The sequence below is a fragment of the Zonotrichia albicollis genome, chromosome 4, assembly GCF_047830755.1.
Source record: "Zonotrichia albicollis isolate bZonAlb1 chromosome 4, bZonAlb1.hap1, whole genome shotgun sequence".
Classification (NCBI taxonomy): Eukaryota; Metazoa; Chordata; class Aves; order Passeriformes; family Passerellidae; genus Zonotrichia; species Zonotrichia albicollis.
This window is the reverse complement of record NC_133822.1, coordinates 17,189,020-17,200,755: the sequence shown is the minus strand read 5'-3', so window position 1 is coordinate 17,200,755 and position 11,736 is coordinate 17,189,020. Positions and strand designations below refer to the sequence as shown.

The following is an 11,736-nucleotide window of genomic DNA, read 5'->3' as shown; positions in this document are numbered from 1 at the left end:
TAACTGTATTTACAGGGCTAACACGTGACTGCAAACTTCCTTCTCTCCAAGAAAAAGAACTATCAAATTTAACCAGGAAAGAGGTGCTTAAATCCTGAGATTGTATGTCCCCATTTTCTATTGCTTTATAAAAGAACTAGATCTTTTACTAGCAAAATGCTACATCAACTTCAAATTTCCCTCCTCTAATTCCACAGAAAATACTCATCTATGTTGGCGTTGTCATCTTATCACAGGAGTTCTATACCTTCTTGGTGTTTCTCATGGGCACCTTCTCAGGGCACTGACGCTTTCTTCTTCCCACAGCAGCCACTGAGTCCCATTCCCTTCTCACTCAGCCACTCCACTCTTTTATAGCATCTTCTTCTCATTCCTTACAGCTGTGGCCTGTTCCTAATCTTTGATAATTGGCCCAGCTGCAACTCCTTAGAGGTGACATTACTTTCTGCACTATCTTTATTTTCTTATATTCTATCCCACTACATGTTGGTGTCATGGGAAATGAGTTCATGACTATAAATTGCATTGTCTTAGGCTGGAAATGCAGGATGTGGCTGGAGGTGTGTGTTCTATTGCCATGGGTTAGACGTGGGGCAGTTATCTGCTGTTAATTAGGCCACCTGTCTGCCTGTTAAAACCAGGTGGGGCAGTTTTCTTTATCTCTTCCACAACCAATCCCCCCTCCAGGAGATATCTATCTTTTGTTAATGTGCCAGTGAGTGTCACTGCATGGCTGATAAAATTCCATCATCCCATTGTTAGATGCTCCGCCCAGGGGGAGGAACCAAAACATTCCTACCTGGATATAATCAGAGATTTGAAACACCAATAACAGCCTTTCCCACTGGATTCCCAGATGAACAGCCTTCTTTTCCACTAGATTTCCAAAAGACCAGGCCCATCTGCAGCACCACCAGATCTTCAGAGGAAAACTCCACCCTTCTACAGGATCCCTGCTCCACCAGAACCACCCCTGGCACTGCAGGAGGGCTGAGCCACCATCTAATGGGACTGCTACCACCACCCTGACCCACAGGGTGTCAGGGCCTATTCTGTTGCTTTGTATAACTGCATTTTTATTTTATTTTTTCCCTAAAAAACAATCGTTATTCCTGCTCCCACATCTTTCCCTGAGAGCCCCTTAATTTCAAAATAATAATAATTCAGAAGGAGGGGGTTTACATTGTCTATTTCAAGGAAGGCTCCTGCCTTCCTTAGCAGACACCCGTTTTTCAAACCAAGACATGCATTCATCAGGTGTCTGATTGTTAACTTACTAGTGTCAAAAATCAACATGAAAGTAAAATTGGCAACATAGGCTAAATGTATCCCATTGCAGAGAATGGATGTGAAGTATTTGATAATTTCTCTTTCTTATTGTGCTGTAGCAAAAAGCCCAACTCAAATGCTGTCAACTCAGGCTTGAAGTCCTCTGATCCATTTGCTTCTCCCCACCACCACTTGCAAGGCCTGCCAAATTTCAAATGGGGCTTCAGAGAGAAGAACAGTCTGCCTAAGCCTTTACAGTATTTTTAGGAACTAAGGAGAGGCTAAAGAAATATTGTAAATAGAAAACGTTGAACGATTTGTTAGCAGAAAAACTAAGAAGGCGGTGGTATTGCTCTCCAATGGTGACTTAGAAAATGATACATTTCTGAGGAAGTTTTGGCCAGTGTTGGAATTTGCTGTGGACAAGCACCCCCAGCTGCAGGAGGACATGGGATCCAATCTCTGCAGCACAAGCTGGGTTATTCCCTGAGATCAATTCCTGATTTTCACAAGAGGTGCTAATGCTCAGGAAGAGGTGACAGATCTTGGCAGAGACTTCAGCGTACACCTTAGGTTGGGTTTTGTCCCCACAGAGGGCACATGGGAACAGGAGAGCAAGAAGGAAGCTGTAGGGAGATAGAACATAAGTAAATAAAGATAGTATAGAAAGTAATCTTAACCTGTAAAGAGTTGCAGCTGGGTTAATTATTAAGGATTAGGAGCAGGCCTGATGTTAACAGGCCACACCTGTAGCCAGTAAGAAGAGTGTTATAAAAGAGTGGATTGGTGGGAACTGGAATCAGTTGGCTGCTGTGAGGACAAGGAAGAATCAGTGCCTAGAGGATTTCCCAACAAGAAACATCAAGGAGGTAAAAACTCTAGCAATATGGAACCCTTGCAATGTAATTACAGTAGAACTGTTGCACTATAATAACAACACAGGACTATGTGAGTAGTCCTGGATATTAGCTGATGTCAGGCATGCAGGATGGATTGTCAGGCATACAGGATGGGTTTCCCAGGATGCTGGTTGCTGTCAGGGATGCAGGATGGGTTTCGCAGGACGGACTGTCAGGGACCCAGGAGGGGTGTCCCGGGATGCAGGATGGGTTTCCTAGGATGCTGGCTGATCCCAGAATGCCGGTTGCTGTCAGGAATGCAGAACGGCTTTCCTAGGATGCTGGATGAATTGTCAGGGACACAGGTCGGGTTTCCCAGGATGCCGGTCGCTGTCGGGGATGCAGGATGGCTTGCCGGGGATGACGGTCGCGGCGGGCCCGCCCCGTGGGCGTGCCGGGGCTGGTGCCGGCCCTGCCGGTGCCGCCCGGCCGCAGCAGCAGCGGGAGGAGGAGGAAGCGGCGAGCGCGGCCGGGCAGCGATCGGGGGCAGCAGCAGCGGCCGCCGTGTCCCGTGAGGGCCGGCGGGACCATCCCGGGAGAAGCGGCCGGGCAGCTGGGCCGGGAGGAGCCTGCTCCTGCCGTGCCGGGCCCCGGTGCCGCCTGCCGGCGGCCTGACATGAGCTCGGCGCCGGCAGCATGGCCTGTGCCCGGAGGGACGGCGAGGCGGACGGCGAGCCCGACCGCTCCCTGCGGCACATGCTGCGGGCCATAGCGGAGGAGCGGAGCCGCGCCGGACTCCGGCATGACGGCCTCGGCGGCCTCGGTGAGTCGGGCGGGGCGGGCGGGAACCGAGCCGGGCCGGGAGAGCCCGGAGGCAGCACCAGCTCCCTCAGCCCCGGGCCGGCGCCGCGCCCGCTTCACAACAACACCCACAGCAGCAGCGGCGGCACCTGTTGTGTTCCAGGGGCACGGCCCCTCCTGCCCGCCCCAGCCCTGGGGATCATCCCCGCTCCATTGTCTGAAATGCCCTTGTGGGGAAAAACGCTCAGGCAGCACCGCGCACATCACCCCGTACTGCATTTTTTAAGCGTAACGCGTGTTTTGGGGTGGAAAGAAGCGATTTTGGGCGTCTCTGGGCAGTGCTCGCTGTTGTGCGGCTCTCTGGAGATTGCGAGGCTGGCGCCTCCCTGCTCTGTTTAAATGACTTCACTCTGCTCGCCGCGCTCTAGTAAGCACAGGATGTTGTGGCTCTTGCTGGTCGGGTAATTTCTTAAACCGTGGAGGATTTTTTAACCTTTCTGTCTTGTTTGTTTCCATCTCGGTTGATGTAAATTTCACGCAGCAGGTCTTTATTTATGTTTTGGCAACGCTTGTGCGCTGCAAACTGAAGTTTCAGGTGGAAATTTGGTCAGCTTTAGGCAACAGAATGGTATGGCAGCTCATTAACCAAAATTGTTCACAGCAGGAAACTCTTCTGGCTAGGCTAATGAATAGAAATTACTAATTTTTATATGCAGCAGTAGACATCATGGAAATTATTCTTCCAAAATTCCTGTCTACCTTATTCAAAGCTTTTGTATAGCCAGGACTGGACCTGTGTTCTAAGGGGGTGAATATCCAGAAGTTTTTGCAGGTGCAGTGCTTGAAATGATGAAAAGTGATACACAACACTTGTTTCTCCCATGGTGCCTTCATTAATGACTCCTCCCTCCTCAGCTTGTTCATAAGGCCCCAAAAGTCTCATCTGTTTTTGAGCCTTTGTTAAAAGCTCAGAATAAGTTTTTATTCAGGTTTTGCGGGCTGTGAGGTTTGGATGAACATGGGGACTCTCTGGTTCTCTGCCTTTATGTATCAGTTTGTCTGTCAGTGCTTGCTGTGGTCTCCTTGGGAAGGAATGGGCTCTCTATTCTTCCCTTTTGCTTTGCCACAGAGTGAAATCTTGTATGAACAAAGAGAAATGATTCTTGGTTCTCTATGCCTTTTTTTCTGATAGAATTGGCTCTCTGGGATGTAATGTAGTGTTGAAACGTTACAGGGCCTAATAAAGCAAGTAAAATGTTGTGGCAAAGAAATTGTAGATTAAATTTAAATGCCTGTGAGATTGCATTTATTGGAAAGCTTCTGTCAGGCCCTGTTTGGCCATCTCATGTTTGAATGTGTGATAAAGAGAAATATCACCATCACTCTCTTTTGCTGAAATTAGGAAAGGGGAATACTGTGGCAGCTGGTAGGACCATGCAGATTCTTCTTCTCTGCTTGTGTTTGAGCACACATCCACAGCAGCCCATCATGCTGAGTGGCTTTGGCACAGTCACACAAGGAACAGCGCAGTGGAACTCCTTTCTACCTGGTGAAGAATAGAAAGGTGAACCTCAGGAGAGCTGCTGAGCTCGTGGCACTGAGGGGCTGCTTGTGGCTGTGGAGATTTGCATTTTGCAGTGTGTTCCCTGATCCTCAATATCATCGGTCCCAGCTAATGAGAGCTCTTTTCCCCTGTGCTGTGATGTGTTGCCAGGTCAGTAAACTGTTTAAATACCTCCTTTAGGAAAAACATCATCTTTAGGAGAAACTGTGGATGAACTCAAGTGGTTTAAACTTCTGCATACCTGCCCTGTATTTTTGAAAGCTGTTGCAAGGCACAGCTGGAATAGCCTGGGCTGCTCTGGGCTGTGCTGGGCTCTGGCAGCACAGCAGATATGAAGGATTTTCCTCAAGTTCAGAAGTCATGGAAGCAGTCACAGTCCTGTCTGGGTTCAGTTGGTTAGCACACAGATTCTATCTGCCTTTTGTGCCTGCATGGCACATCACCTGTGGGGCTTTGGGAGCTGCACACCCACAAGCTGGTTTGATATTTGTGCTGGGGTTTTTTGTGGTGCCCATGTCCTTCTGAGCTGTATCAGCAGGTGAAACCTGTTGTTTTCAGTTCCCTTCAAATCAGCTGGCAAAGACTCCCAACAGTGGCTTTTCCCTGAGTGCTGTTAATCCCTCAACAATAAAATGGGACTCACTGGGTCCCATTCTGTCTCCTTTTCTGTATTTTCTAGAAGTGAGTCCAAGGAGGAGGAAATTGCCATTTTGCTGACACTGAGGTTTTGTGAGAGGAATTGCTTTGTTTCAAGAATGTCACATAAACATTTGGACAAGCTTTGTTCAGGAAGGTAAATCCCCTCATGTGATGGGATTTTCTGTCAGGTCCTGTTTATGTACAAAATGTAGCACTTCAAAATAATGACTCATGTCATTATTTACCAGGCTGGGAAGGGTGATGTCTCTCCAGGAACTCTTGGCTGGCTGTTGGTGTCACCCAGTTGGACAGCTCTGGTGTTTGTTGTGCACTGAGGCCCCTCTGAAATGCTGCTGGTTGCAACACTTCTGTGGCAAAACACTTCTCCTCCTGAGGGAATGGCAGATGTGCTGTGTGTGTCCTCAGCCAGGCTGCAGGACTCTAAACTCTAAAGTTGTTTTTTTTTAACTTTTTAAGGGTCTAAAGTTTCCTTTTGGCCAAATCCCTGAACTGGGGAGTGTTTTAATTTTGGTGGTTCCTGATACTAATGTGTAACATTTCCAGATACTTAATTTCCTTTCATTCAGTGACAATTTGCCCTGCTTTTGGAGTAGGAGAGTGGGTTTGGGTGGAGTGTGACTTTATTATGGAATTTGGGATGAGTAAGAAAAAATAAATGGGTAGATCCGAACAATCTCTTGAACTGTGGCTAATCTGTAATGGGGACATGCAGTGGGTTAAAAATGGAGAAGTCCTAGAGCCTGAAAAGAAGGTGAGTGCAGCACATGGGGCTTTACAAGGAGCTGAAAACTGATGTGTGCAACAGGAACCTGTTCCAGGTGCCAGCAGAGAGGCCCAGTGGTGTTCCCTGCCATGAAGAATTCCTGGTGCTTGCTTTCCTGTGGATGTTCTGGGACTGGAGCAGAGCAGAGTGTGCTTGGCACGGGGCAGCAGAAGCAGGTTGCCTCAGAGCCACAGGTTGCCTGCGCTTGTTTGTGCAGCAGTGCACAAACCTCAGGGCTCATCATGTGAGAGAAAACTGTACTGTGATTCATGATGAGTAAGACCTGGAAAGAATTCTTTATCCTTCCTGAGAGAAGGGAAGGTGAGGTGGCACACAGTAAATGCTGGTCCCTGTGGTGGAAACAGTGCAGGGAAAAGGATGAAGAACAGGGGAAAATTTTTTTTTGGGAAACAAAAAGAGGTTAAAATGAAAAATTAAAAGGAGAGTTAATTTGGATTTGAAATATTCAGGCCTTACTTTTTTCATAGTGTAGTAACTTTTAATTAAATTATAATATTCAAGAAGGATGTAATTGTGTCTGTAACTTTGAAGAAAGTGTATCCACAGAGTAGGTGGAAGTGCCTGCAGAAGATTCACTGCAGCACAGAACTGGTTTGACAGGAGTCACTTTCCAGCAGACACAAAATATTCTGCATTCATGATTCTGGGAGTTGGGGAGTCAAAGGTGAGAAACTACAAAAGCTGCAAAGCTTTTTCTTCTATCGATCTGTCAATGAAAATCACATCTGTCCTAACAAAACTTGAGGCATGTATACAACCAAAATTCACCAATGAGTTTGTTTTATTTAGAACAATTTGATTTCACCCTAAAAAGACATTTTCTTATTACTTTTACCTTATTATTTACACAATCTCTTTTGCCCTATTTATAAAATGTTTTGCAGCTAATGAGTATGAAATGTTCACTAAAAAATGCATAGTCAAATACTGAGGAGAAAAAGAAGATACTAATGTAAGAAACTTACAAATAGTAAGATAAAAGGGTGCTTATAGAGTAGCTTCCTTATCAGTAAAAACCAAAAATACCCCCCCACAACATTCAACCAAGAGGAATCTGTATTTCTTTTTAGGAAGAGTTCTAGAAAGTGCAAATACAATGCAAGATCAGAACAGATTATTTAAATCAGAGTCAAAGTAGATACTTTGATTTCAAAGTGATTCAACCAGTTTACCCTTAGGTAAATACCCTGCGGTATTGAACCTCAGATTTGTAGTTGGATAAAGATGAGCAAATAGCAAAGAAATTCCAGTGTGAAAGATAGATTATTATAAAACTGATTTGCCTTTTTTTTTTTTCTTTTGCCTGGCATTGAAAAATGTCTGGAAAACATTTCTGCAATCCGATAAAGAGGACATTTGGTGTGTATGAGTGCTTGGATGGGGTGGTGTGGGAGAAACCACAGGTGGAGCAAACTCCTGGATCCAGTGGCTTTGTTCAGGGGATGGAATGCATTTCTGCTTGTCCAAGGGTTTTGTGTCCTGGGATCCCATCCTGTCACTTCTGTGATCAAGTTTAGGAATTCCCTGTAGGATCAGGCCATGCAGAACAGCAACCTGGGGCTAAACTCTATGGCTGCAGCTCTCCAGGGTTAATCCCTATTTCTGTGAGGTTTTATTTTTTTGTTTGTTTGTTTGGTTTTGTCTTTTAAAGGGGATTCATTTAAAATTCTGTTCTGATTGTTCCTTAGAACCTTGTTCGTGCTGCTGTCACTAATAACCTGTCAGGTTTCTATCACTCACTGGTGTATTCAGGGATTTGTCATGTGGCTGCTGAAGGTTGGCTTCTGTCTGGAGGGTGACAGATACTCCATGCCACATGGATAATATACCAAATTCTCTTTTATTACAGCTTGCACATCTTTCTATAACAGTTGGATTATTAATTTGTTCTTTCATTTTAACAGAGATGAAACCTTATGGGATTTTTCATGTCCTTCTTGGGAGTGTACATGTTCAAATTATCAAACTCAGACTGGAGATGCTGAAGTAGAGCGGCAAGATTTTTCTAAAAACTACGAAAAAATCCAACACCGCCACCCAAAAAAAAAAAAAACCCACAAAATACCTTCCAGAACATTGTTGCCTTACCAAAATGAGCAGTTAAGTTTCTAAAGCGTGGCATGCTGCTGTTCATTTGTGGGTGCTAGCAGAAGTTGTTGGATCCCTCCCCTTTTTTTTTGTTCCCTCCCCTTTTTTTTTGTTCCCTCCCCTTTTTTTTGTTCCCTCCCCTTTTTTTTGTTCCATTTCCTCCTTTTTATATAAATAAGACATCTTTTTAGATAAATAAGATCACCCTTCTCTTATTTATGTAATACTGTAGCTCTATCAACATTAACTGCTTCATTTTGTTGTCCTGTTGGTGTGCTCTAAATCTTTAGTAAATTTTAAGTCCATTTGGAAGTCTGAGTTCTGTTTTGGAATTTAAGATGGATGGGAGGTTTGTCTGAGGGATTAGGACACATCTTACCTATAAGGTTCAGGATGGATCTTTTAAAGATTTAGCATTCCATCTGTTTGGATTCTTTCCAGGGAATGAAAACTGGAATTTCTTGAAGAATGAAGTGTGCTGGTCTCCCCTCTATGTGTTAGTGCTCAGGGTGCTGATCAACAGAGAAAGCTCAGAGGATGAAGGCTTTTCAGTAGCTGAAATATACAATGTCAATACCTGAAATAGCTGAAATACACAGTGTTAATAGCTGAATTCAGTGTTTCATATCCAGCTGCATTTCTGGAAAACCAAACCCCTGCAGTTAAACAGTGACTGATGATTGTTGCATCTGCTTATCCCTGTGAACTGTCTCAGTAGGATCAGGTAGCAGCTCACTGATGTTTTAGAGTATTACCTGGAAGTGAACAATAAAATGGAAAGAGAAAGTCTGTACAAAATCAATTCATGGTGTCTGGAGCCCACTGAATAGTGAAGCTGCTTCTTACAGAGAGCCTTCAAAAATATGTGAAACAAGCTGTTTGTTAACCCAGTCCCTTGGGTTAAGCAGGGTGAATTTCAGGGAAGCAAAATTGCTCTTTTTTTGGGGTGTGTGATCATAAAGAGGATTTTAATTGCCTTTCTCTGTGCAGAAAATAAAATAGTGAGGATACAGGAGCAGCAGATACAGCATCCTGCTGCTGCTGTGGAGTTGTGGTCACCTGGGCTCACTGCAGCACTAGCTCTGTTGGCTGAAGTTAATCAGATGCACCAACACTCCTAAGGAATTTTTTCCCCTGAATTCTTACTGTTTAAGGCACAAATTATATCATGTGAAGGCACAAATTTTATTATGTGAATTATATTATTTATGTGAAGATTTTTAGGGTTTTCTGCAATCTCAAGGCTTTAAAACTGAAGATTTTGTTGTTTTAGTTTACCTGGTCTCTAGGATAGACAGTGCTAGTACTATGCAGAAATTGAACCCTGAAAACAGTAATATTCTTTATCTTCCTCCTCTGGGGGTTCCCTAGACATTTTCCTTAGGGGCCACAAGTTAAGTCCCTTTAGGTGAATGTGTATTTTGCAGGCAGGTGATGTGATGTGAAGAGAAGTTCATTTTGGAATCTGTCCTGCCACAGCAGTGAGGAAACAGTATTGCTGCTATTGAGGCTGCATTTGGTGTTTCAGACTATTTTTTTTTGCATAATTTTCTTTCTTATCTCAGAAGGCAGAGCAGATGCCAGGCAATCATCAGTCCTTCCATATTTGAAGTATTCTGGGTTGTTTCCAGGTGCAGCAGTGTGCTGGATGTGCAGAAGTGCATCTGAGGTGGCCCGATCTCTTGAGCTGTGTAGTGTTTCCCTGTGGAAAATGACATCATTGGGCTTTTTGTTCCTCCTTTTTGGGCAAGATGTGCTTGGTGAGTCAGGCTGAGGCTGCCCCTGGTTTTGCTGGTTGTGTTGAAAATCTTTGTGGCTCAACAGTGACCCAGCTTTTCATGAGCTCCCATGGCAGGAATGGCCCTGCCACCACACCCAGAGTGATTTCAAGTGTCAGTAATATTGTTACAGGTGTTGCTCCCATTTTTATCAATCTGTTGGTGCTGGATCGTGTCAGGTTTTCTGTAGGAATTTGAGTGAGCACTGAGGTGGGGTTTCCTTTGAGCACATGGAGGTGGAAGGTAGATTATTTCTGATTTTCTGTGTCTGGCAGTAACATAGGGAGTTGTAGCTCCAAACTCTGTTTGCATGTCTTAACTCAAGCTTGGATAAAGGGCAGAAGTGTGTTGGGAGTTCTTGGTCCTACCTTGCAAGGCTTGGTGTGGTCAGCAGGAACTTGAGAAATGGATTAAAATGCCAGTGAAGCTTTGGCTGTCTTTGCACTATGAAGAGCTTGATTTGATTGCCTGGAGATGTTGAAACAAAATGAGGGAAGTATTTTGAAATGGATTTATAACATTCTGCTAAGAGCTGTGAAGGATTTCACTGGAAATTTATTCCCCTATGCTGTTGGAGAGCAGATCCAGGAGATGTTGGATGTCCAGCAGGGTTACATTGCCCATAAGGGATTTGTTTACTTACCTGCCTTAAAGGACCTTGAGAGCTGGGTTTCAAATTTCCATAAAACTCAGTGCTCTGTAATATAAAATAATAAAATAACACACAGGGTGTTCAGTATGAGTGAAATAATCAGTCTTGGGATGAGTTTATTGCCTCAGGGGGTCACTCCTGCTTGGTGATGGCCTGATCTCATCTCAGAAGGAAAGCAGCAAGTTCATGGCAGTACAACCTGGAGATAAAGCTCTGTAAACCCAGGTGTCTTTCTGAATCATGATGATCCAGCTTTTTATATACTTTGTAGGAATGTTGAGGTACCTTTTTTTGTTTGTTTGTTTCTAATGAGTAGTTTAATTCTGCCTAAATAATGAAGGTCTGAACAGATCACCCTTGTTTTTCATAACAAGGGTGACTAAACTCTCCTCAGAGCATCATTTCAATTGTTAGTAGCCCATGTTTTACATGATTAAAGGGAAACTGATTTCATCCTCTTTGATCTTTGAAATTAAAATCATAGATTACATTATGCTGAGTTCTTTGCTCTGACTCTTCAGATTCATTCCGGATTGTTCTTCATCAGTGGCTTTTCTTTCCAAGGAACAACAATTTAAATGTTTGCATTAGGTGCTTTAAAAATGACCAAAATAGAATTATGAGATTTTTCACTTTCTTCTGTTCAACAGCTGTCAGTCTGACTCGTTTGGTGATAGATATCTAAGTGGTCATATGTGTCTGTGTATTTAATAGGATGCATTAATCCTGTGACACAATAGAAGTATTTTTGAATGGAAGAATGATCCTTTTGCACTTGTTCTACACTTGAGTAGCGTCCAGTTGCTCCTAGAAGCCAATAGGGAAAATGTGGTTGTGAGTTTCAAATGGAAAAGTGGAAAGGCAGGCAAAGTGTGAGATCTCAAGTACTTTGTTTGCCACCTTTACAATCTTGCTGTTTTGAATTAATTTCTAAAGTAGCATTTCTAGGTATCTTCAAAATAAAGAGACTAAGAATTTAGACTTGCTGTGTTGCAGCTCACGCTGATGTTCTGCTCTGAGGCTGCTGTAAATGGTGCCAGCAGAGTTGCACTCAGTGTCCTGTTCCTGGAGACTGTGCTGTCTTCTCTTCCCTCCTGTGACATGGCCAGGAGCTCCACCTGGCCTGGAAATAACATAAATTCTGCTTTATTAACAAGAAACATATACATGGAGTTGTCTGTGATTTTTTTGCAGCAAAACTTGAATTCTCTGAGTTCCCTTCCAATTTGAATTATTTTCTCCAACTGCCAGAAATGAAGAAAACTCCAGGTTGGAATTTTTTAGCCTATATTGTCCTGAAT

At 43.9% G+C, this 11,736-nt stretch overlaps 1 protein-coding gene across 3 annotated transcripts in view; it reads left to right on the top strand.

The window, feature by feature from the left end:
* Positions 1–2,536: 2,536 nt before the first annotated feature.
* Positions 2,537–11,736, top strand: part of KIAA0930 (KIAA0930 ortholog) — a 57,638-nt gene continuing 48,438 nt past the window's right edge. Inside the window, exon 1 of one of the 3 annotated variants that reach the window (XM_026790954.2) lies at positions 2,537–2,922. In XM_026790954.2, the coding sequence (XP_026646755.1) occupies positions 2,805–2,922 (118 nt within the window). In that variant the 5' untranslated portion in view covers positions 2,537–2,804. Of the gene's footprint in view, positions 2,932–11,736 lie in introns of all 3 variants that reach the window. The other 2 variants (XM_005482697.4, XM_005482696.4) reach the window with 2 other exon arrangements.